We start from the raw sequence: 26,297 nt of genomic DNA on the forward strand, positions 1-26,297 counted from the left end.
ACTATGACATGTGCTTTAGCTCTAAATGTGGTGGTGCTTGTAATATCTGTATAAGATTATGACACACATTTATAGTCATATTTGATAAATGTGTGCAACAGGTGTTGATGCAAAGATCAACATAAAGACTCACTAGAAGGTAATTAACGCCTTTAAATCGAAAACAGTTTGCCATCATATTGGTCATCTGTTGACTATTTTTGGAAGTATAACATCAGAATTAGCTGTGCTGCTGCTTTTCCTCTGTCCTTGAGGCTTCGCTCTTGCCACATCCTTCTGTGCATCCTTCGTGAACGTACTATTGTCTCTCTGTTGATGAAACCCAAACCTCCTTCTGCAGGTGGGATTCTGACCTAGGAAATACAAACCACAACATGAGATGGATGATGGGAGTGGCCAAACGTCAGTGGTGGAATGTAAGTAGTGTAGTTAAGTACAAGTTTGAGGTACTTGTACTTTACTTTAGTCTTTTCTTTTCATGCCACTTTCTACTTCTACTCCACTACATTTCTGAGATTAATACATTAATCTGACAGCATGTAATTAAACTACCCAACAATATATAGTCCTACAAATACAGCTGAAATGATTAGACCATTAACCCTCGTGTTGTCCTCGGGTCAAATTTGACCCATTTTCAAAAAGTTTCTATATCAGAAATTAGAGATGATACTGCCTAAAATGCTGGTATTGATATCGGGAAGTACTGGAGTTTATGCACCGATCCAATACCACGTAATAAAGCCCTAAAGAAAATCTACGTTAAAGTAGTTTATGTTCTTTTTCCGTTATAACTGACTGTCAAACTGGATAATAAAAGAAAGTTCCGTGGCATTCATTGTTCATGTTTCACAAAGAGTTTAACCTGAGCCATACATACAACAAAGATAGAAATAATATCACATCCATACAGGGATGGTATAGTATGCAGTTGTTAAAACATAATAAAATATATGACACACTGGTATCGGATCGGTACTCGGTATCGGCTGATACGCAAGTTCAGGTATCAGAAAGGGTATCAGGAAGCAAAAAATGGTATCGGGCCATCTCTATCAGAAATTTGGGTTTTCTTTCAACCAAATTGTCAAAAAATAAATAACGTGGATGGTTCCATACAACGCTCCTCACAGGTAAAATAAATGATCAGTTCACTACTTTCATTGAATTTGGGTGTATATAATTGAATAAAACATATACAGTAGCATAAAAAAGAACTGATACAAGAACGTTGAAAAAAGTGAGCAAAATATTGGAAAAAGCTTTAAGAATGTGGGGAGAAAACAACAAAAAAAGCGTAGAAAAAAACAAAATCAACAAAAACATCGAAAAAAATGACAAAAACACGTTAAAAAAGTGACAAAAATGTCTGGAAAGCTTCCAAAACATTAGGAAAAGTGACAAAAATGTAAAAAAAAAAGTGACAAAAACATTGGGAAAAGCAACAAAAGTGTCAAAAAAAGATGACCAAAATGTTGGGAAAAAAGTTTTTATTTCAAATTTTGACCCAGAAAAACTAAAAGTTGCATGGTCGATGGGAAGGCAACACAAGGGTTAAACACCTACTTGATTGACAGAACTGTTTTGATCATTTCCAGTTTCTAAAATGTGAGGATTTTTCTGCATTGAGTACTTTTACTTTTAATACTTTAAGTACATTTTCCTGATGATACTCTTACTTTTACTTATAGCATTTTCATTGCAGGACTTTTACTTGTAACAGAGTATTTTTACTGTGTGGTATTAGTACTCAACTTAAAGCTTTAGTGCGTAACTTTTTGATATTAATGAACGTCCGTTACGTTCAAGCCATTGCCAAATGAGTTGCTACGACGCTAATTAAAGCGTAACTCCCGCCAAAATGCAACCTAGGGTCTTTTTGTGAATGTACCTGAGTCAAACTTTCGTTTAAAAGCATATTTAGGACAGAATCGCCACTTTTAAGATTTACCGCATTTTCGTTTTTCGGTCAAATGGCCTTTTGAACGGGAGTGCTAGGGGCACTTTTATGCTAGCCTCAAAATAGCTATTTTTAAAACACTAAGAAGGCTCAACACAACATGAAACTTTGCACAAAGTATCACCAGGGGCTCTACACATGAACGCAAGCATTGAGAATATTGTTTGTGTACACAGAGTTTACTAAAAAGAAAGGTTTTGAACAACTCACCATAGGTCTTGTTGTTTCCGGCCGCTACCACCTCGGCAGTCAAAACAAGTCGGTATCCAAATGCGAATGAATGGACTCCATATGAGGCTCCTTTTTCAACTACGAGGTCAATATTGTTTTTCAATAACGACAAAACAAGAAATAATCCGTGCATTTAAATGGAACTAAGCTTTTGGAGCTTTCCATCTTTACTCTCCTCCCTGTTATGTTGCATTCGGAAATCGATTGTTTTTGACTGATAAAATGGCTGCGCCCGGAAACAACAAGAGCTACGGTGAGTTGTTCAAAACCTTTTTTAGTAAACTCTGGGTACACAAACAATGTTGTCAATACTTTTGTTAAGGTGTAGAGCCCCTGGTGATACTTCAAGCAAAGTTTCATGTTGTGTCGAGCCTTCTTAGTGTTTTAAAAATAGCTATTTTGAGGCTAGCATAAAAGTGCCCCTAGCACTCCCATTCAAAAGGCCATTTGACCGAAAAATGAAAATACGGTAAATCTTAAAAGTGGCGATTCCGTCCTAATTATGCTTTTAAACGAAAGTTTGACTCGGGTACATTCACACTAGGTTGCACTTTGGCGCGAGTTACGCTTTAAGACTATCAGCTCCACACAACTCTCTCTGTATTTCTCAGTATGGCTATGTTCAGAAGATTGTGTCGTCCGATGACTTTCCCGCGCAGAAGCTCGAGTGAAGATAATTACCTCTTCTGAAGAGTCCATCATGTTTTTTTAATCCTCCGTGTCCTCCTTGGCTACTAGCAAATGTGTGGGGGAGGGGTGGGGGCGCGATCATGTAAGGCTTGTATCATGTGGACGCGCCGACAGTGTTGTCATTACTTAGAATTCCTCGTGGGGGAGACAGAAACTACACACTATAGCTTTAAGTAAAGATCTGAATACTTCTTCCACCACTGCAAAGATTATGTTTGAGAGAATAGATACACACCTGATTGAACACATGTGTGCAGCACATTGAGATAGTGCTGCTTCATCTGCTGCCTCATGTGTTCTGTACTGTAAACGTTTGCTATACTGCAAAGGTAGCGTCTCTGTCCAGCTGTAAGGGCTGGATGCTGAGACAGAAACAAGACCTGATGTGATTATATTATATACGGTATAACAGAATTTTACAATTATCTCATTCAAACCATCTTAAAGCTCTTGACAGGAAAAATACCACAGAAACGAACAGAAAATTAACTTGAGCATGCGCTCCAGCGTTACGTGGTTACCTGTAAGAAGGGTGCAGACATCATAGATTTGGGAATGTGTATTGTCTTCATGTGCTGGCCGCCTGCAGACACATTTGCGTGTGTTCCTCTGTACATCTCCCTCACTTGCTGACTAGGTAGACATTCAAAGCCTGCCAAAGGCAACATGCAGCAAAACAGATCTGTGGTAGTGTTATTTAAGCAGCACATTTTATCATAACAATCTTTAATGGAAATTATTAATCATGTGTTTAAAGGTATATTATGTAGGATTTTCATTAAAAAAACAATGTATTGACTAATACAAAAGTAATCCCTCGTAATCATTACCAGACCCAAACGGAATCTGGAATTTTTTTCTTATTTTTTACAGTTTTCAGCGGTGATCCAGAATGAAAATGGGGGGAAAAAAGCGGAATTTAGCGGAATGTTGTTCTGCTTGGGGTGGAGATGTGTTAATATTCTGCGGGAAATTCTGTTGAATTCTGCGTCCGCAAATTCCGTGTGGGCCTGAAACCTGCCCTCTGCCTGGATTTTCTCTTTTCTTCTTATTTTGCTGAGTATGGGATGTTTTTGGGTGTCAGCAAAGAGCCTTTTGGGCCCCACGTGGGTGTGCAACCCCCAGCCAATAACAGCGTGCACGTTGTGCAGCCTAGGTGTCATTTACACTGGGGACATGTCCCCACCACTTTTAGAAATGGTTCCTTTTGTCCCCATCACTTTTTAATCGCAATTTTGTTAAAAATGTTCTGAAAAAAAAACAGATATGTGGAATGTTTTTTTTTAACATGAGCAGAAATCTTGCTGAAACACATCTAAACTATTAAAGCCCAGGGGTTATAAATTAATATATATTATTAAATGATTATGAATGAATTCATCAGTGATGTGAACAGGCACATTTAAAGAGGTTACTTCCACAAACAAAAGACACAAAAGAGGAGGAAGAGTAAATCATGGCTACATGTGTGTTGACTCAGCAGGGATAACATTAAATGGGAAAGTTGATCTACAGGAGTATAAATATTTGAAAGCAATACAGAATGCCATAGAGCCTTACTGCATTATATACCATTATATTATCACCTGCTGCATGAATTCAGTGTTTTCCTTCTAATTTCAGAATTCACCAGCATGCAGAAATGAAGTGTGTAATGCTAAACAAATTCCTCCCTTTAATGCACCGTTATGCAAAAAGGAATTTCTGACCTATAATATCCTGACCTATCTGTAATTATAATCCAGTAATATATGTACAATGATATAAAAGGGTACATTCTGCAAAACAATTCCCTTTACTTTTGATACTACAGAACTTTTGCACTTTTAAGAAGAATGCATGACTTTTACGTGTAGTATTGGCTTCTTTTACACAAGATCTGTATTCTTCTTCGACAACTAGAAATGACAAAAGCAGACCATAACTCATAAAGTGTTTAGTCAACTAGAAAGCAAACATCTACAATTATATACAGTATTTTTTAGATATCATTTGCGTTCAAATAATCTATTTTGTAATTCAATAATGAAAACAACAGGTTCATTCATGTCGAGTTAGCAGTTAAAGAAATATTTGACTCACCATCCGTACCTCTCTGGTAAGATTCTGCAGACCTTAAAAAAAAAGAAAAAAAGGATAAAAAGAATGAATTTGAAATGTTTACATCCATCCATTAAATATGTTAACACTCACAATGTGGTTTTACCTCATTAAGATGTGACCACTTCCATTTTTTAACCGGTTTTCTTTTTCCCGCTGCTCAACAAATGTCACTTGCTTTTTCATTGTTACTTACAATCCCAATATTTCCTGTTGATATGTCAGAGAGGTTGCAAACATCTTTATCAGCTCAGTGTGTGTTGCAGCCAGCAGAACCCTATGCATGTGAAATGAAGCGAGCCCTGAAATCTGACACTATTCCCAGGGTTTCAATTACAGAGCAGAGGTCTAATATACTTGAACCCAGAGCGTGTTCTCATCTAAAATGTAAAACACAAACAACATTACAGGCCACTCTGTTTACACACTTTATTGAGCATCATGTCCAATATACATTGCATTGACACAAAATGGAAAAAAACTAAAAAGAAAAATAATAATGGCGTTAGGGTGGATTACCTGGACACACCATTTTCAGAGCGTATTGCTTAATGACATTTCAAACGCACCGAATCTGTGCAAATACAGTGAACACCGGTCAGAGGAGGTCATGGTAGGTTAGAAAATTCTGACTTAAAAAGGTAATGTCAACAGCAGTTATGTGATCATAAAGTCTACAGAAAACTACTAACTGTACACATCACATTCACCCAGAATGTACTACCAATGGTATCATAATTAAACATACCCAACTCCTTCAAACCTGATTGCATGCGCCAAAAGATGGTTAGCTATTTGTCAATGTCAGTCACAGATCAATCATGTATAACATAATTCAGAATAGATGTCGTCGTGGCTTAACGGTCAGCGACACCATCAGTGAAAGTGAACAAAAGCCAATGGTTTTACAGACTCCACCCAAACACGACGTGTGTGTATATTCTTTCAAAATTAAAAACCTAGATGCAGGATTGTGTTCCTTTCCCCATCAGAAACACTTATTTAGACTTTACTAAGTGGTGTGTTGACTTCAAGTCTCTATCAAGAATTACAACCAAAATTCAGTGATTAAGTAAAAGGTGATAAATATTATCTAAGTATGCACCAATCAGAATTTAAGATGTCGATAGAATTAAAAGAGCGTTACTTAATCTACCCAAAGTCCTTGGAGTTCTAAACCTTGAAGTGAATGTGACCTACGAGTCATCCTTTACCCACACGTTGATCGAAAGCCAGATGTGCCACAAAGTAAAAAACCTAGCCTAATTCTACCATGGAGCCCCTAATATTCCCCATTTTAAACAGATTGAGAACTCAAACCACCATTACCCTTTGCAAATGAGTTTACCTTTTAAATTGAGCTCTAATGCCAGTTACCAGTACACATGTAGACTAATCACAGTTGAAGCTATTTTCACCGACTGTATTTGGTTGTCCATGATTTACAACGTTGTGAAAAGACATTAGACTAAGTGATAATTAATAGAGATCTTAAATGACCGTAAGGGTCACGTGTTAAGGGAAAGGCTCAGCAATATTAGAGGTTTACAGTGCCGAATACTAATCGAGACCCTAAAAAACGTTCATCATGAGAAGTTTGCACAAACCTTCCTTTACCGTTAGCTATGCTCGTGTGAGTCAATAGATTATGAAACAATAACTCTCAAATCACTGAGTAAGCCATTCCATTTACATCTACAGCTAGCAACAATACATAACAGAGCTGTTTGAGGGGGATCATGCAGGTTTGAGAGTCATGGTTTTATATCACTTAAAACATACACCAGCATAAGAAGAAAATGCTAGCAGGAGGCCGTTTCTCAGAAAGTACAGACTGCATGAAAACCCTTTCGAAAACATTCTCAACCTGTCCCTCTAAACAACAAGCAGGCCGTGAGGACGTGAGGCGAACAAAAGGCAACAGTGATTCAATGACACGTGTTGAAAATAATCACATCTACTGACAGAGATTTGTTGGGCTGCCGTTAATCTGGGCGTAAGTATTCAGAAGGGAGGACAAGTGATAACCTAATGGTAACGGGTTTTGTTCTACACAATCTTGACCACTAAATTGCATAAGAAACCTGGTATAAAGTAGAAACTGTTCAGCAGCAGATAAAAAAGCAAGTTAATTTACAGTAGTGACATATCTTACATCATTAATTTTTCAAAATAAATAAAATTAAATATACAATTCCAGGTAGGAAACAGGTTAATTTCGCTGGTAGGGTTCTCAAATTGGCTCATCTTGCAGAAAATGGCAACCGTTCACAGAAACGTGGTTGAAGTTAGCCAATTTCCTTTGACTGGCAAAACAAGGGGTGCAAAAGCCTTTTGTTGAAATTTTCCCTCTGAAGGCATTTCCTTTAACTAGAGAAAAAAAAAAAAAAGACAAAAGAACATTGTTACTATTACTTCCAGAACAAGGTTTCACATATGACAATTACTTAAAGGAACACGCCGACTTATTGGGACTTTAGCTTATTCACCGTATCCCCCAGAGTTAGATAAGGAAAATGTTGGTGTTATTTTGTCACTTATTGGGAGCAGTAGGCTAGATGGAGCCGGTTACCTCCAGGATCTGGGCTAAGCTAGGCTAGCGGTGGGTGCGTCAGACAGAGTTACGACACGCACGGAGATGAGAAGGGTATTTATGGACTTATCTAACTCTGGGGGATACGGTGAATAAGCTAAAGTCCCAATAAGTCGGCATGTTCCTTTAAGATGAAACAATGAATCGACTTACCCTGGAATTTACAATTGACTCCTAATCAAAAGCCATCTCTTGACTTTTTCTTACACAGCGAGCCACCTTCCTCTTGAATTCACCGTTAGGGTCCTCCCTCCACTCTTTCTGTGGGAGCAACATTGGATTCTTTCAACGACACATCCTCAATTGACTTGAACTGCCATGATAACAAGAATAAAAAGAGGTTTTCCCAGTGCCAGGGGGATGGGATAAGTAGTGGAACTCACCGCCGCATCCACATTAGCTGGCGAGTCGCTGTTGGGGTCTGCCAGCATGGAGATAACACTAATCATGATTGTCTCTACCGTGTGGATCGGAAGCCAGCGCTCCTCGGGCTTCTCGTAACCAAACTTATCTTCTCCGGGCTCATGCAGAATTGAGATGCAAACGTCGCCGTTCTTTGCAACTGTGGAGAAAAATGGGAGCAGGAATTTAACAGCAGCCAATATAATGTTATGACAGCTTTCTGTACAATTAAGCTCAAAGCCTGGACTACTTTTACTGCTTAATCACAAACAACCTTTTATAAAAAAAATCATCCAATAAAGTAGCTAAACAAAAAAAATCATTTAACTGGCCAGACCAAGGGATGGCAATGACGATTGGAAGTGAAACATCAAAGAGAACATGCTCAACATGTTTACCATTTGGGTGCCAGATTTCAGTGATGAACTTCATCTTTGGAGGCCGTAGTGGATAATCATAGGGAAAGGTCAGGTATGCTTTGAAAAACCCTCCTTCACTGCAATACAAAGAACAGAGCAGGGACAAATGAAAGTGGATTGATTGAATAATGATCAATCAATGATCAATGATAGAAATAATGATTGAATAATTTAAAATAGTAATTTATATATTTCTAACCAAAGAAATGATTGTCCAAATATTTCTTCTTACTTACAAAAGGGTATCTTGTGGACCAATGATCACAACTTCCCATTTATATATGTCATCATCATCTATTAGACCAGCTGAAAAGCCCTCCACGGGGTTCTTGTTGAGCTCTGGGAAAAAAAAAAAAAGAAAAAAAAGGAGGCATAAAAAGGTTGCTCTTTTTAAATACAATGAACTGGAAATCAAACACAACTATACTAATTTCACAAACGTGACAGGTCCACTCCAGGGTTTTTCCTTGCTCATAATGAGCCTTTTTGTATATTATGCTTTAGTTAATAAACTCCAGTTAACAAAACTGGAAAATGATATTTAAATAAATAACAGCCAGACTCTCCTATTCAAGTTTTTGTTCTGCTTGTTTAACATGTTTTTGGTAAATTGCTCTTAAAAACACATTTAGAGAGGATTTGAATTGCTATTTTTATTCTCAATTCTTACCATTTTGGTGCTGGTGATTTTCCTTTGGGGCTGGCTAAAACCTCTTTTTTTTCCGCTATGCAGGAAAAACCCTGAACTCTACATGTGTGAGCAAGTAAGGAGTCAAGATAAAAAGGTAAAGATTACAGGGTAGATTTCGGAGATGTCAACATTTATGTTGTTATGATGTTATTGCGTTGACAAATCCCTTGCAAAAGACAGAACCAGGAGGGACAGTGATTAAAGTGGTGACTGATAATTTAATAAGCCAGTTGGTATAATTTGAGAAATTAGCACGCACAATATTCCATTACAGCCCATTTACAGAGGGTGTTAAAAACTATTTTACAGTAATCCAGGATTTGGAGAATGTCAGATCAATGCTTTGGAACCAAAACTCAACCTCAACAGAAAACCTTTACAGGACAAAGCACAGAACAAATGCCTTGGCTTTCACTCATGTCGCAATAAAAACTAGGTACGGTTAAAACTAGGGGTGCACGATTCAGAAAATGTCACGATTCGATATCGATTTTCAGGCTCAAGATTCGATTCAAAAATCGCTTTTTCGATTCAAAAAGGATTAGATTAAAAAAAAAAAATCGATTCACAGTATGTAAATGTAGTTACTTTTCCCATGTGATTGAATACAATAAAAAATAAATAAAAAAAGAATTGAAAATATGAATCGATTTTTGGAATTCTATGAGTCGATTTTGAATCGGTAGAGCTTGAATCGCGATTCGAATCGATTTTTTTGCACACCCCTAGTTAAAACGTTTGGGTTTTTTTAACCACAGAGCTGGGTTTTTGAATAGATTTTAAAATAGGATTCAACAGCAACAAGACCAGGAAAAAAATAGCTGCTGCAAGAATTGGTGCGAAGTGCACTTTCAGAGATAATGGCAACGCGGCACAGCCATAATGTTATATGTTGAGGTCACTGACATTGATGAACCACGTATGGAAGGTACAAGTAAATCTAAGGTGAGCCGCGTGCTACAGGGAATGTTGAGTTTGCATTCACAATAAATTAATGATACAAAAGTAGCTGCTGACCAGAATGAATATGTAGTAAGTGCTGTGTTAGCCCCCATTTAATTAACACCCTTACTTATAAGCAAAGCATGAATTGTGCGGATTTGATCTCCTGAGCCCTTGTTTCAATTTTCTGGCACAGGTACAGTATCCCAGTAGGCTCCCAGTTAGAACCTTAGAATTTTTTAATATAACAACAACGTTTGTAAAATGGGTGCCTCGAAATAATTCCCAATATTGACGTTGATGTCCTCTAATATAACTTTTGTTTAATGCTTATAGGAGATGTTACGTTTTGAGTTTTTTGGTATCATACAAGATGTTTTTAGTGAATAGAAAAATTACTTTTTGTGTTTCACCATTTAAGAATGTGTAAAAGATAATTTGAATAAGTCATAATAAATATACAGTGTGCCTAATGTTCACTGAATCAAATCGTGGCTTCCAAACATAGTGATCACTGTTGAAGGGAATCGCCAACTTGAAGAACTGCACTGAGTCACCCAGTGTAAAGCCAGTGATTTACAACCCCACACGCAGAGAAACTGGAATACATCAGTCACAGAATGGGATGTTAGCCTGTCTCCTTTTTTGGATGCATCAGTGGATGCAGTGATGGATGGATGCTGTCATTCAGAACCATTCAACATTCAGTCAGTACATTATCACAGTGGGTCTAACTTTATCAAAGTAGGTCACTTTGGCTACAGTGTACAACTGTGAAAATACTAAAATAATATCAATTTCGTGATAGGAAGTACATTGTATGGGATGCTGACCCTCCTAATATTGTGATACATCTCAGATACCTTTTCCTAATCTTGAATGCTGCATTACAGTTTTTATAGTCTATTTCCTTGACATTTCACTTCCGGGATTTCTCCGTTGACGCCGGCAAATCCACCGGATTTCACTCATTCAGGCCGGATTTCCGTTGCCTTGGGCTTCCTTTGTGTTGGCATTTTAAACTCTGATCGATTTATGAGGACTATGACTAACCTTTTCTCAGATCTCTGCAGGGTAAATCCAGACAGCTAGCTAGACTATCTGTCCAATCTGAGTTTTCTGTTGCACGACTAAAACAACTTTCAAAACGTACATGTTCCACCAAAACTAGTTCCTTCCGAGCCTATTTTACAGAGGATTTTCTCCGGTACTTAGCACCGCCCAAGACGATTCTGATTGGTTTAAAGAAATGCCATTAAACCAGAGCACGTTTTATGCATATCCGAATGCTATGTTGAGTAGCCAGACCCTCCTCCAGAGCGCTTTGGAGGAGGGTCTGGCAAAGCGAGACTACAGTTTTTAATGACATTATAGGTTTTATTGCACTTGAGAAGGAAAAAAAATATTGACTGCCACTTCCTGATGACCATTATATTAAAAATGACACATGTTCTCATGTTTATCAGACTAGTGGTGAAAAGGAAATGGTATGATATATTTAAAAAATTGTTAAAAAAAAATCCTAATTTGTTTATCTAGCCGGGAGACAGGCATTCAGACTGTCAGGCAGCTGCAGCTATGCATCATGGCTATTGGTTGTTTAGTGTCGAAGTCCATGTTGGCATTAATAAGAAAAGACACACCACTGCCACCAACAGTAATCATATTGATGGCGATTCTCAAAATAAGCAAACAGGAGAACTCATAATTGAGAGCTTAAACACTGACATGCGTATCCTCATTAAGAAAGACGCTGACTAACCAGCGGTACAGTCTGGGCCAGAATTTACATCAGAAACGTAGGATATTATCGCATAGAGCTAGCTGACCAGTTTGTAATTTTAATCAGGTTTCTACTGATAATGTAGCATATCTGTCTATGAAAGGCTTAGGCTATGATAAAGATATTATCAGCAAAGCTAAAGTCATCAGAGCAGATGAGTGCCTGGATTGATTATTCCTTTGTTCCGTCAGCTAACTAATGTCGAACTTGCTAGCCCGCTAGCAAGGTTGGCGTTTCGATTAAGTGTTGGTTCAGATATAACGTTAGTTATTTGAGCCACGTATACTTGTATAGCTATGTATATCTTTTTTTTTTCACCAGAGATCAGCTAATCAAAGCAGCTTAACCACATACTGAACTGCAGTGATAAAGGAATCCATTATGTTGCTTGGTTAGCTTTCTGAGCTTACTCCTATGGCGTAAACATAGCTTTGCGAAGCTATAAAAAAGGCTAACGTTAACTGCTAGGAAGGTAGCCTTTATATCGGCTATATTTGATTACGATATTGTATTCATATTACCTGCCAGTTGTTTTCGAAGAAGTAATGCTGATTGTTCGGTCATGGTACGCGGACGTAAATGAAAATCACTTTATGTCGACAAATACCTTCCAAAAAATAGAGCTAAAGCTGAAACCGAGGTGAGATCTTGCGCTGCCTGCTGCTGATTTCCCTCTGTGTTTTGACACAAGGTTCAGCTGCTGGCTTTAGCTGTGCGCATGCGTGTCTGCAGTATGTGTGTTTATAATACAGTACATCCATGGTTTATGTGCCTATTTATTTAAGGCAACGTTTATCTAGATATCAACAGGCACTAACCTGGAAACGTTCTTTCCAACCTTCTAGCCAACTTCCCTGACCTAACGTTACAGGATTCCTGACAGCAAAGGGATCATCTGACATCAATGCTTTGTTGGCTTTTGAGAATCCCAGGCCACTTGGTGGTTATGATGATGATACTGACTAACCGAATAATTGGTTGTTGTTTACTTCATGGTGTTTTATTGTGGTTATTGTGATTTGGTTTGTAAAAATGTATGGCCTTACAGAATAGCTTGGGCTTCCACCTGTCTTATTATGTTAGACATGCAGAGGGGAGAAGAGCACATCTTCTTGTTTGAGTTTGTTTGTATTTTGTTTTTTGTTAAATTGTCTTTTAGTGTTGCATTACATTTTTTGTCATTTATTGTTGTTTTTAGAAGTTTATTGATGCTATTAATGGACAAAGTATTTTTGCTGATACCGGTTGAAACAATGTGTAATGAATTTGTGGTATAAAACAGAGAAATACTGGTCAACCAATATGGTATTATTAGGTAGCATAATATAATTGAATACTACTAATAATAATCATTTTACCATTGTAAATGTAGGCATATATCATATTTTTTTTATCAAAATACTTCTAAATTGAATATTATTTCCAGTTGTTTGAAATATTCTTATTGGGAGGAATACATTTGTGTGACTCAACTCAAGTGGCATACACAGCCATTTTCAGACATGACAAACAATAAAGGTTTAAAAAAAAAAGAAAAGAAAAAAAAAAACATTTATGTACTGCATTTTTGTTTTACAAGGTTGCTTAACAAGTTTGTTGTTAGAATAGGTTGTTGCCCCAAATCAAAGTGAAATAATTAGCTTAACATTAATTTACTAAATAAAAAATATTGCTTCACCAAATACACATGATGCGTTTTAATTATCGGAGATATGATGCATCAGCGATAGAAGAGGCGAATGAAAACGTTTTACGTATCCTTATCAAACGTTAATTTTCACTCTATGCATTTCCGCCTATTTTTTCTAATATCAAAATTACGTCAATAAAACTTAATTTGTTCGCCAACGCAGCTTTCATGAAGATGATCATATTTACTAGCATAGTGATTGAAAGCACGAGCTTGTGAAGAGCACCTAAAGGCAGCATTATGCGGAAGGAAGGTTGCTCGGCGCCATATTTAATACATCAAAAGCTAGCTAGCATTGACGTGTTTACAAGCCTTAACTTTTACCTTGAGACGGAAAACTAAAACAAGCCCTCAACTTAATCAAAAATGAATGTTATAGATCACGTACGGGATATGGCTGCCGCTGGCCTTCACTCTAATGTTCGGATATTGAGCAGTTTGTTGCTGACGATGAGTAATAACAACCCGTAAGTAATGCCAGAGCAGGATCCGTCTATTTCCTGAAGAGTGCCTACACAAGAGTGTTAGCTAGCTATGTTGTCAGCCCGAAATGATAGCACAAAGCTAACTGGTCAACACTAGCTAGCTGACATTAGTGATTGTAGTGGTAAAGAAGCTCGGGCTTCTCTATCATTAACGTCACAAACAGAAGCACGCAGATACGCATCGCTAGTAACGTTAACTAGCTAGCTACGTTAATAAGAGTTTAATTTAAGTTATTGGGTGGAACACAATCTACGTTCTTTCCCAAGAAATAGTCATATGAAGAGTAAGTAGTAGCTTCAAGTATTATGAATTCAACCGAGCAACGAGTATTGGAGGACTTGTCACATATTCTTCCCCTTCACAATCTTGAAGGTTCACGGTGTGATTGATTTAAAACCAGTGGCTATGAGTTAATGTAACGTTGCAGTCCCGTTACAATGTTTTGTTCTGATGTCAGTCAGCCCAGCATTACTTCTTAGGACACAGCTGAAGCAAGATGCTTCTACTCTATAAAAACTTAATGGGTTCTTACACTCCTGTGCTGTGCTTTGGATCAATTGTCAATTTCATTGTCTTTGTTTGTTGTTATGGTTTTACATTTCCAGAATATTCTTCATCAGGTTTATCTGCTTGATATGTTTTTGTTAACTTGGTTATCTACAGTTTTCATTCACATTTTCTGTTCTGTACTATCTGCCACTGAATGATATCATTTAAGTCTTTGTGCTTTTAGCATTTCAACAAACACAATGCGATATCATGTGTAAGAGACGTGTTTTCTATGTTGTGTCTATTCCGATTCTTATAACTTGTATTATTTGTATCTGTTTGATTCAAGTGAGCTGCTGTCGCCGACGCAGAAGTACCAGTTGTTGGTTTACCACGCTGATTCCATCTTCCACGATAAAGAGTATCGTAATGCCGCCTGCAAATACAGCATGGCATTGCAACAGAAGAAGGTGCTCAGCAAAACATCTAAAGTCCGTACTTCTACTGGTGGCGCTGCATCTAACATACAGGCACAGGTATGTTAGATAAGACTAACCATTTTTGATTGAATCCGTAACACAGCTCAGTGTCTCCATCCAGATTTCCTACAGACTGCAAGATGACACAGCAGTTGCATTTATTTTCATTTGATGTTTCGATGATAGTATCATACAATACTGTGCATCTTGAGGGACAAATATCCATACCACTGACTTGATCAGTTGGCATGGATGGTAATAGGAAAATGTACAATTACACATAATGTTGTCTTTCAGAGTTTGCCCTCTGAAATTGAGGTAAAGTACAAGATTGCTGAATGCTACACCATTTTGAAACTGGATAAAGATGCCATTGCAGTGCTCGATGGGATCCCGTCCAGACAGAGGACTCCAAAGGTAGGCTGCTACTCTCATAGTTACTGTAATAAACTTTTTTTCTTAATGCTTTTATATGCCTTTTTTTGTAATACAGACTTCATATCTGTTAACTCTAGGGCTGCAATTAACGATTATTTTCACTGTCTATTTCATTTGTCAATTATTTTCTCAATTAACCAATTACTTGTTGGGTCGATAAAATGGCAAACAGTCCAAGATGATGTCCTCGGATGTCTTGTTTTGTCCACAACTCAAAGATATTCAGTTTACTGTCCCAGAGGAGAGAAGAAACTAGAAAATATTCACATTTAAGAAGCTGGAATCAGATCATTTTAAAACTATAAACTTTTTTTTTCATAAAGAAATTACAAAAACCGATGAGTCGATTATCAAAATAGTTGCCGATTAATTTCTAGGTTGAGAACTAATCAATGAATGGATTAATTTTTGCAGCTCTATCGTGCACACGTGCGACCAAAATGAAAGTTAGGGTGGAAAGGGCCGGCAGAGTAATGATGAAAACACGTCTTTATCTCAGTGAGACCTCCACCTGCATTGTGTACTAGAGGTCGACCGATAGTGGATTTTACCGATACCGATAGCTAGGTTGGGCCGTATTTGCCGATAACCGATTAATCGACCGATAGTATTTATAACTTATACAGTTGACAAAATGCATACATTGTTTCAAAAGAAAGTCCAGACGCTTTTGCCAATAATCAAAATAATAATGTCATATTTATTGATATTACACCCACAGCAATGCTACACAAGCATGTGTGTTGTCTAAAACAGTTCTCCTACATATTTGGAGTCATCCAGTGCAAAAATAAACATAATGAGCATTATAATTCATATAAAGGACAAACTATTTACATTTCTTCAAAAAATGCCCAAATGTATGCCAAATCTCAAAACAGTGACGCCATTCTTCTCTGTAGAACGGTTTAGAACGGTAACAGACGATCTCTGACCTGGAGGGATCTATCTTTCCCACTATACTCTATGTTCTGGCTTGGATGCCCATATAAGGCATAATGTGTGACGGACCTGCCTTCCCATTGGTTGAAAACATAAACAAAGGCATCATGGGAGATTCCCTTGTCGGTAGCACCTACTGTCTATGGGTAGCACGGAGTTAGCGGGAGAAATGACCGAAAACGTGATGAATTATGGACATCAAGTGGATAAATCTTGGATGTAACAGTTTGGATTTAATGCTCAACAACCCCGAAAAAAGGCACAAGTTCCAGGCTGGATAGAAAATCACCTGTAAAGGCTAGAAAGACACCAAAGACACCCCCGTGACGGCTAACTCGTTAGCTTTTAGCTGCAGCAATCAGTAAGTCTCTACGTTTAACTGTTATTAAATGATCTAAATATGAACCAGAGGTGCCGTTTGGGATCGTGGACGATCCTTTAGGGTTCTGATTCTGACATTTGGGTCGGACTTGCGTTTATTTTTGTCCGTGTTTTAACCGCTTGAGGTACCTTAGCCTACTATTAATGTTTAGCGTCATCTCAGCCTCGAAAGCAAACATATTGTTGTGCTGTTCTTTCTCTACTAATGCAGCATCTATTCAACAAATGAATAACTTTGTAATGATATGACAAAATGTACTGTATACATACCTTTTTGCTGTCGATGCTTTAAACGCGCATCTGATGTCAGCCTTCTCCGCACACAATGTGCTCTCCGTGCAGCGCGCAGTAACACGTGTCGAAAATAAACAACACGAGGCATCAGTGATAGTTTTTATTTCGCCTCTAGAGGCCACTATTGTAATGCATGATGCCAGCAGACCCTTCTCAGCTCTCGCGTACTGTGTAATGAATGACAGCGCGTGCTTCTCAGCCGCTCCAGCAACGGACGCAACCAGGAATGGATTAGTATGTATGGATTTTTGCCGATAACGATAGTTCCACCAATCAACTATCGGTGCCGATTAATCGGCAAAACCGATGAATTGGTCGACCTCTATTGTGTACACAAAACTTTGGCTGCATAAGACTTTCAGAATAACCTATATAAACATACAAACAACTAATGAAGGGTGAAGTCATAAAGTAGTAATAATTTATTATTCAAATGTAAAATGAAAAAATCCACAACTGGAGTACGTCTGTAGACTTGTTGGTTCTACTTTGATAAATGCTGCTTTCAGGGGCAAAACTGTTGTAGTTTTGCTTTCTGAAATGAAGGGGAAATAATCAGAAATAGTATCATGATCACATTGTAAAGCACAACAATTATTACTTCCCATTTTTGCATTATGTCTGCAAATGGTTTAGTCCAGAGATCTTCAACAGGGGGTCTGGGACCCCTAGGGGGTTCACAGAGTCACTGCATGGGAGGCTCCAAATTATTGTCAATGTTTCATTGTTTTCATAAATTATTATTATAAACATTATCAGCAAATATAAATCCCCACTGAGGATAGGCTTACTGGCCTATAGGTAAGGTAGTCACTAAGATAGCCATCCACAGATACAGTTAACCGAAGGATTCACTGTGCCGCATGTAGGTTTAACATTAAAAGATGATTTATAAAATCATGCCAACAATTATCAGGCTTTTTAAAAGCTTAGTATTCTATGCAAAAAAAAGGTATGTGTAAAGGTTTTAGGCCGCCCTAAACGTAATTGTAGGCCCAGTTTAATATGCAACTTAATTTTATACAATATATGTAGTAGGGGCTCCTTGCTCCATCCTTGGCTTAAAAAACGTTGAAGACCTCTGGTTTAGTCCATTAGCTTTTGAAGAGAGTTGTGATGAAATGGATGGTATTGTTTTTTCTTGCTTCCTTGCCTCAGATCAACATGATGCTAGCTAACCTGTACAGGAAAGCTGGTCAGGAGCGCTCTGCAGTGACGAGCTACAAAGAGGTCCTCCGACATTGTCCCCTCGCCCTGGATGCAATCATTGGTACGCATGGTCCCAGACAGACACCTGCTGACACACTTGCACCTGCTTTGTCTATCTCCACTCTTTACACATATGGGCTCTTATGTGTGTGCCCACACGATATATTGACTTAACATCGTTTTTGCAATATCATGTTGTGCAATATCAATATCGCAAAATGTCCCAAAATGTATGCAATATTCCGTTTTTTATTTTGTGGAGAAATGCGCCGGTGGCTGTGTGTTGTGATCAATTTAGAGGCCGCATATTTCATTGGCCGGTTGCCCTGTCACATGCACACTTTGACGTGAGTGAAGAGGGAGATAGAGACAACGAAAAGACAAAGAGAGAGTGCGAACTGCGAAACAAGTGTGTGTGTGTGTGTGTGTGGAGCGAAAGGAAAGAAGAGACAGAAAAGTAAGAGCAAGAGTGTGGCTCAGGGAGACGACGAAATGATAGAGATTGAAGAGGAAACCTTAGTAGCCAAAAAGAATGCCTCCTCGCCAGCGTGGAAGTACTTTGGCTGGCTTTTCTTAAACATGCAATAACTGTTTCTTATATGCTGCCATTTAATATGTGCAACATTAATATTTATGCTGCCTTCAAACTCCTTTTTTTGGTCATGTTTTAATGTTAAAATAACACATTTGTATCATTTGTATTTTTTATTATTATTTTTGTAAACTTTAGTTTTTAGTGATTCTATTCTGATTTATTTGATTTTCCCATAACTTTTGTGTTTTTATATACGTTTAAGAATATCGAAATTAATATTGATATCGCAATATACAGGGTTTCCGTGGGTTCTTAAAAAGACTAAAATTTCAAAATCAAAATTGTATGCCTTTTTAAAAAGTCTTAAATTCGCTGAAGTCTTGTGTTCTTGGTCTTAAATAATTTTAAACAGGTCTTACTTTTCCTACGTCCACGCAACGCTACTCTAATGCTCTTTAATGAGACCACCATGCAACTTATATTGCAGCCAATCAGCTTTCGGGTTGTTGGCGCGAGTCTCTTTCGGATTGTCCCACAGACATAAAACGGATTTCATTCTTCAGCCACGTGGAAGTGCAGGTTTAGCTTGAAAAAATGATGCTGTAATAAAGGTCTTAAATATCATAATGGTCTTAAAACGTCTTAAGTTTGACTTGGTGAAACCTGCAGAAGCTCTGAATCTACCATTTTGTCAAACTCGTGCAACCCTAGCAAACATGCTGATATGCCAACCATATCTCTGCTTGGACTTAGTGAATCACTTATTTGCGAAAAGCGCTCTAAACGTAGCTTTCTTCCCTCTAGGTCTTCTCTCTTTATCAGTCAAAGGAGCTGAAGTGGCATCCATGACAATGGATGTGATCCAGAGCATCCCCAACCTGGACTGGCTCTCTGTTTGGATCAAAGCGTATGCCTTCATACACGCCGGGGACAATCAAAGAGCCATCAACACTATTTGGTGAGCAGAGCAGTAATTGTTTGATACAAAGTGACTGAATATTGCGGTTCCTTTTTTTTAATGTGACAGTCCTCCGGTTTATTTGATGCGTCACTGTCCCTCCCTCATCTTGTCTCAGCTCTCTTGAAAAGAAGTCTCTGTTGCGGGACAATGTGGACCTCCTGGTGAGCCTGGCGGATGTCTACTTTAGGGCAGGTGACACCAAGAACGCCATCCTGAAATTTGAACAAGCCCAGATGCTGGACCCGTACCTCATCAAAGGTGTGCTGCAGGAAGGGTTTTGATTTTATTTATCGATGGACCGAACATCTGCCCCAAACTGTTTTTTAAAATGTATTTCTCAGTTGTCTTCTCAGTCATTATCTGCCAGGATGAATACACCAGCCTCACACTAAGCCTAAACAAGACGTGCTGTGTCTCAAATCGCGCACTTCTGTACTTAAGGCCTCCTGCACACTGGCTGCGTGGCGTGAGGGTGGCGTTTCTGTTGCGTGGCGGCTGCGTGGCATTTTCTGTGTCTTTGCACACCAGAAACGTGTCTGACGCGGCGCTGCTGCTGCTAGCCTTGTCTGTACACATGTATGTTTCCCATCGTGGAAATTTACTGCACTCAAGCAGTAGTATACTTCATGTTAAACATAAATATATACTGATTTGATTACAGCAAAGACCACGTCGGCAGTATTGACGGCAAAATAGGCTTCAGAATATTTCGTTCTGTATTGACAGGTGCAATATTGGAAAATCGATAATTATTTCTTATTTTTATGTCAAAACCTAGAGACCTTCAAACATCAACATGTCATTTATTAATATGTATTTGTGTCAAAATGACATATAAACATCTTTTCCTATTCTATTTTGCCTGGAAACGCTTCCAACAGGCTTGCGTGTCGCGTGAAAAATAGGCGTCGGTCCTATTTCTAGCATGCACGCGTTTTCGTCTGAGACGTGCGTGTCACGCAGGCAGTGCGCAAGCTCTAACCTGTTAACACGGGAGCTGAAATAAAAATGGACACGCTCACGCCACGCAGCCAGTGTGCAGGAGCCCGAACACTTGCTATTTTTGACAAAGTATGGCCAAATGCAGCGCACTACGAGTAACCGGATGCTGCCCTCAAAACGGTTAAACCGTTGAGTGTGGAACCGTGGACGCCACTCACCCTCAACGGTCGCCGTCTCTGCTACGGAGCGGGATCTACGGGACCACCAACGTATTTTTCACTTTTTCACGTGAAAATGGCGGGCGAGGAAGCTGCAGCGGTTGCGATTGAAGCAGTGAACACCGAACTATACAAATCTAATTTGTATGTGTTTCTTCAATAAGTGCTCTTCTACTGTAATCAGATCAACAACAATCAACAAGCCGGAAGGGCTGCTCGATTATGGGGGGAAAAAAAACCTCCTAATCACGATTATTTTGGTCAGTATTGAAATCACGATTCTTTAACGCGATTATGCTACTCATTGACTTTTGGAAAGATGTTGCAATTATTGAATTAAAAAAACAACTGTGAAACAGTTCCACAAATCAATCTTGAATTGTGAAATTTCCCTTCGTACTTTTCCCGTTTGAACACAAAAAAAAAAAAAGACAAAATAGGAGTTTACTTAAACAAAACGTAATGTACAAAATCCTTTTTCGCGATTACTCCGTTTTTGTGATCGTTAGGAGCCGAAATCGTAATCCCGATCAAAATTCAATTACTTGCACAGCCCTACACGCTTGATAAACAGTATATTTTGGCGGGCGACAACAGGTGGCGGTAAGGCTCCGTCCGGCTGCAAAACCGAAGAGTCATTTCCGGGCGGTGAATAACGGCCGTGCGCGATTTGAGACAACACTACTCTTGTCGAAATGTACGCACTACACAGAGGAGTACATCCAGCAGTGTTCACAGAGTGCTAACATGTAAGTGTACTCACGGAAGTATCCGAATTGAGACACGCCAGTGGAAACGCAGGACTTTTTTTAGCTGTCCGGGTAAAATGTCAGCTCTGTTGTTTGTTTGCGCCGGCAGGGATGGATGTTTACGGCTACCTGATGGCCCGCGAAGGACACCTGGAGGACGTTGAAGTCCTGGGGGGGCGATTGTTTAATATCTCGGACCAGCATGCAGAACCCTGGGTCATCTCTGGGTGAGGCTCTGCTACATCAATCACTGCCATAGCTTTTTTCAATCAGCACTGCTCCCCAGTTGACCGCATGGACAAAAAACACACACACACTCACACACACACACACGCACACAGGACTGATAAACCGTGCAGTAGGGCTGGGCGATATATCGATATTATATCGATATCGTGTTATGAGACTAGATATCGTCTTAGATTTTGGATATCGTGATATGACATAAGTCTTGTCTTTTCCTGGTTTTAAAGGCTGCATTACAGTAAAGTGATGTACTTTTCTTAACTTACCAGACTGTTCTAGCTGTTCTATTATTTGCCTTAGACATTATGTCCACATTACTGATGATTATTTATCTAAAATCTAAGTGTGAAGATATTTTGTTAAAGCACCACTTGTCAACCCTAGAATATCGCCGCAATATAAATATTGAGGTATTTGGTCAAGAATGTCGCGATATCTGATTTTCTCCATATCGCCCAGCCCTACTGTGCAGTACTGTAGACCAAACTGTTTACTGTGTATTCTCTTTACTTCTATTTGTTTGTTTATCATTTAGAGTGTCTTTTTTTGCTCTATCCCTCGCCGCTGTAACATTGTGAATTTCCCTGCTGTGGGGGATTAATGAAGGATTTTGAATCTTTGTAACTTTTTTTTTTTTTTTGAATTTGTTTTCTGTTGTCCAGTTGTCACAGCTTTTATAGCAAGCGCTACTCCAGAGCCCTGTACCTGGGAGCGAAGGCCATCCAGCTGAACAGCAACAGTGTCCAGGCTCTCCTCCTGAAGGGGGCGGCTCTGCGGAACATGGGCCGGGTTCAAGAAGCCATCATCCATTTCAGGGAGGCCATGCGCTTGGCTCCCTGCAGGCTCGACTGCTACGAAGGTTTGCGTGGTCTCTATTCTTTGCACGTGGAGTACGTTCTTGTTCTGCCTGCATTGACCATTAACAATTAGGGCTGGTTATCGCCTCAGTTTTCCCCGATTCGATTACATTTCCTTTTCAGTGTTGATTTGGGATGTTTCAGTTGCAAAACCACTGTAGCTTGGATATTGATTAGATTCTACAATTGTACATGGTTCCCTCTAATCTGCTGCATTATTCAAAGTATCAATGTTTACAGTAAGAGTTGACCCCAATGCAGTTAGATGAATGTACTTTTTATTTGACGTGGACACACAGTAAAGTGCAGCTCTACAGACTCTACAGTCAGTGAGTATTACGTGACATTTCATTCAGATATCTTGAGGTGAGAGGTTAAGGGACCCCTTTTTAAAATGGTCATGGCAGTTTTTCCCTCGCCAAAATAAAAGCCTAACTTCAGAGTGTAATTAAACCCCCTTCCAGACAAGCTAGCATGACATAGTTGGTACCAATGGTTCTATTTCGTTTCTACTGACAGCCAGAGCACCGCCTCTGGCGGTCATCCGAAACTCATAGAACCGCGGTTACATTTGTAACCATCGATTCCTTAGGTCTTCTAGTTTCATATGATTTTTTTTTATTTTATTTTTTTTAGTCTCACTTTGCCAGACCTTCCTCCACAGCGCTGAGGAGGGTCTGGCTAGTCCACACAGCATTCCGGGATGGGAGAAAAACGCGCTCTGGTTAATTGGCATTTCTTTAAACCAATCACAATCGTCATTGGCGACGCTAAGCACCGGACAGAGCCACGGTGCCGCTGCAAAATAGCCTCGGGAAGGAACTTGTTTTGGTGGAACGTGTGTACGTTCAAAGGTTGTTTTAGTCGTGCAACAGAAAACTCCGATTGGACAGATAGTCTAGCTAGCTGTCTGGATTTACCCTGCAGAGATCTGAGGAGCAGTTAACCATAGTCCTCAGAAATCCACCGGAGTTTAAAATTCTAACACAAAGAACGCGGAAGGCGATGGACATCCAGCCGAAAAGAGTGACATCCGGCGGAATCTCCGTCGGCAACGGAGCAATCCCGGAAGTGGAACTCTCTGGATAGAGACACATTTTATTTTTATTTTTTCTTTAAACCCAGCCTTATTAACTAATAGTAACTGTGCCTTTACAGGTCTGATTGACTGTTACCTGGCGTCCAATGGGATTCGAGAGGCTATGGGGATGGCCAATAACATCTATAAGACTCTGGGGGCCAATGCACAAACTCTGACCATCCTTGCCACGGTGTGCCTGGAGGACCCGGTGACTCAGGAGAAAGCCAAAACCCTGCTGGACAAAGCTCTGGCCCAGAGACCCGACTACACCAAGGCTGTGGTCAAGAAGGCCGAACTGCTCAGTACGTACAACTGTTTTTACTTTTTTCACAAATGAACTTGACAGCTAAAGTAGTGACATAGTTCCAAGAAATTAAACTGCATTCGCTGACATAAAGAAAATGAATATATATCGATATACAGGTGGAAATGACAGTGTCCTGTTTTTTTTTTTTTTTTTTTTTTTTTTGTTAAGGTCGGGAACAGAAACACGAAGAAGGGATCGCTCTCCTCCGGAACGCCCTGGCCAATCAGAGTGATTGTGTCCTGCACAGAATGCTGGGAGATTTCCTGGTGGCTGTCAACGATTACCAAGAGGCCATGGATCAGTACAGCATAGCGCTAAGGTAACCGCAGATTGCTCTCTAGTTCTACTTCTAATCTTGGAGATTGCTATTAGGCGTGGAACGGTTCGAGCAAAACGTCCGGACCGTTTTGGTCCTGTAGTCACGTTTCGGGGCGCGTGGTGTATGTTTACTTCGGTTCATTTTAGCCTCACATATTTCAGTGCAAAAGGCTTGTGCAGAAGCACTGCCGCGCTATGATCTCTGCCGACATTTCAGCAACCCAGTAAATCCCACGCTGTACTTTTCTTGCAGAGGAGCATGAAAATAAAAATGAACAGAGCAGTGTTGTTTTGAAAACGGTGTACAGTGTGTGTGTTTGGGTTATGTTGCACTTGCAGCATTTTTATTTTAATAACACAGAGGCACTTTCCCTTTTGATAAATCCAGCCATATTCCTTTCATTGTATTTTAAATACTGCACTGTAATTTCAAGTGGAGAAAAAAAAACAACCTTTAAGAACTGACATGTTAGTTATTTTAAAAGCAACAACAACAAATAGTCTAGTGCTGGTTTAGCGTATGCTTCACTTTATGTTAATGGCCTTGGTCTATAATGTGTGTATAAAGTGAAATTGGCTTGGGTTTTTTTTCCCCCCCCTAACGGTCAGTTTGTGCATTTACATTTTTTCTATTCCAAGCCTGGATCCCAATGACCAGAAGTCTTTAGAAGGCATGCAAAAGATGGAGAAGGAGGAGAGCCCCACAGATGCCACGGTGGAGCTGGACGGTGACGACATGGAGGGCAGCGGGGAGGATGGCGATCTGGAGGGCAGTGACAGCGAAGCAGCGCAGTGGGCCGATCAGGAACAGTGGTTTGGTATGCAGTGACCCCGGCCGCTGAAGGAGACACGGTCACTTCTAACACACGGCAGCCTGCGGGGGAGGGGGGGAAGCTCTCAGCCATCGGTGTCGTCAAATAGGACAAGTTGGCCTCTGATGCTATCCCCCCCCAACCCCAACATTCTGACAACCTTATCAACCACTTCACTGTGGAGTCTACACAGCTGTCCAATACACTCTCTTACAGGACCAGCACACACTCAACCACAAAGAGAATCACGATGTGTTGTTCAACACCTCGATTGCTCAATATTTGTGAAAATGACATTATATCTCTGACTCAACTTTGGCATTTTTTTTTTTTTTTTTCAGCAATTCTTTGTTTCATCTTTTCTGGCTACCTGAATATATGCACCACTGTACCAGGTAGTGCAAAGTACAACTTTAAGGTAAATGTGTTCATCACAAAGTGAGTGTCAGTGTTAAAATCAAATTAGACCTGCTTTGGATCTTTTTTTGGAGGGTTGAGTTGTTCAGTATACTGGCGTGCTGTTCCCAGGCAAAATATGTACCGGGAAATGTCGACAGTAGCAATTGTCAGAATCAAATGGTGCGATTGGAGATTTTGTTGAGGCCAGAAGTGTCTGGAGTTGTCCTTCACATGTAACAGGAGGGACATTTTTTTTTTTTTTTTGAGCGGGACTGACACTTGTTTGCTGCAGAGAAGGCAAATTGTAGATCACGATGAAGGTTGTGAATTTGCCAAAACTTTTGTCTCCCGACAGGCAAACAGGGCCTGTTGAAAAGTGACTATGTACCATATTTCCGCTGCTCTTTAAAATATATCATCTTAATTTGGAATTTGTCACGAGAATGTCATGTAATGTACATGCTTATTATTTTTGGTGTGTTGTCTGTTGAGCCTGCCTCTGTCAAAAAAAAAAAATATATATAACCCTACGATTGACTCAAGTGTTACTTTAACCATTTCGAGATACATGTTTATAGTATTTTGTACATATTTTTAAAGTGTATAATAAAATTATTAAACACTCTCACTTGACATGGAGTAATCCAGTTTCT

The 26,297-nt window shown here is 39.4% G+C and overlaps 3 protein-coding genes across 4 annotated transcripts; 1 reads left to right on the plus strand and 2 right to left on the minus strand.

Moving 5' to 3' along the window:
* Window positions 1–183: 183 nt before the first annotated feature.
* On the minus strand, window positions 184–5,299 carry LOC116051663 (protein FAM216A). The gene is made up of 4 exons (XM_031302203.2): window positions 4,964–5,299; window positions 3,403–3,533; window positions 3,117–3,243; window positions 184–353 (listed from the first exon to the last, which is right to left on the minus strand). The coding sequence occupies exons 1-4, from the start codon at window positions 5,049–5,051 to the stop codon at window positions 184–186; spliced, it is 516 nt and encodes a 171-aa protein (XP_031158063.1). The 5' UTR covers window positions 5,052–5,299.
* On the plus strand, window positions 406–26,269 carry anapc7 (anaphase promoting complex subunit 7). Of its 2 annotated transcripts, XM_031302197.2 has the most exons (12): window positions 406–420; window positions 12,106–12,109; window positions 14,826–15,012; window positions 15,253–15,372; window positions 18,169–18,280; window positions 19,559–19,712; window positions 19,831–19,973; window positions 21,734–21,851; window positions 22,533–22,729; window positions 23,886–24,110; window positions 24,284–24,434; window positions 25,073–26,269. In XM_031302197.2, the coding sequence occupies exons 3-12, from the start codon at window positions 14,926–14,928 to the stop codon at window positions 25,260–25,262; spliced, it is 1,497 nt and encodes a 498-aa protein (XP_031158057.2). In that variant the 5' UTR covers window positions 406–420; window positions 12,106–12,109; window positions 14,826–14,925; the 3' UTR covers window positions 25,263–26,269. The 2 variants fall into 2 exon arrangements, with proteins under 2 accessions (XP_031158057.2, XP_031158055.1); XM_031302195.2 differs by lacking the exons at window positions 406–420; window positions 12,106–12,109 and adding an exon at window positions 13,738–13,968.
* Window positions 5,397–12,601, minus strand: LOC116051662 (ubiquitin-conjugating enzyme E2 G1-like). The gene is made up of 6 exons (XM_031302202.2): window positions 12,333–12,601; window positions 8,632–8,734; window positions 8,375–8,472; window positions 7,958–8,136; window positions 7,728–7,835; window positions 5,397–7,351 (listed from the first exon to the last, which is right to left on the minus strand). The coding sequence occupies exons 1-5, from the start codon at window positions 12,373–12,375 to the stop codon at window positions 7,749–7,751; spliced, it is 510 nt and encodes a 169-aa protein (XP_031158062.1). The 5' UTR covers window positions 12,376–12,601; the 3' UTR covers window positions 5,397–7,351; window positions 7,728–7,748.
* Window positions 26,270–26,297: the final 28 nt, after the last annotated feature.

The sequence above is a fragment of the Sander lucioperca genome, chromosome 2 (genome assembly GCF_008315115.2).
Source record: "Sander lucioperca isolate FBNREF2018 chromosome 2, SLUC_FBN_1.2, whole genome shotgun sequence".
Classification (NCBI taxonomy): Eukaryota; Metazoa; Chordata; class Actinopteri; order Perciformes; family Percidae; genus Sander; species Sander lucioperca.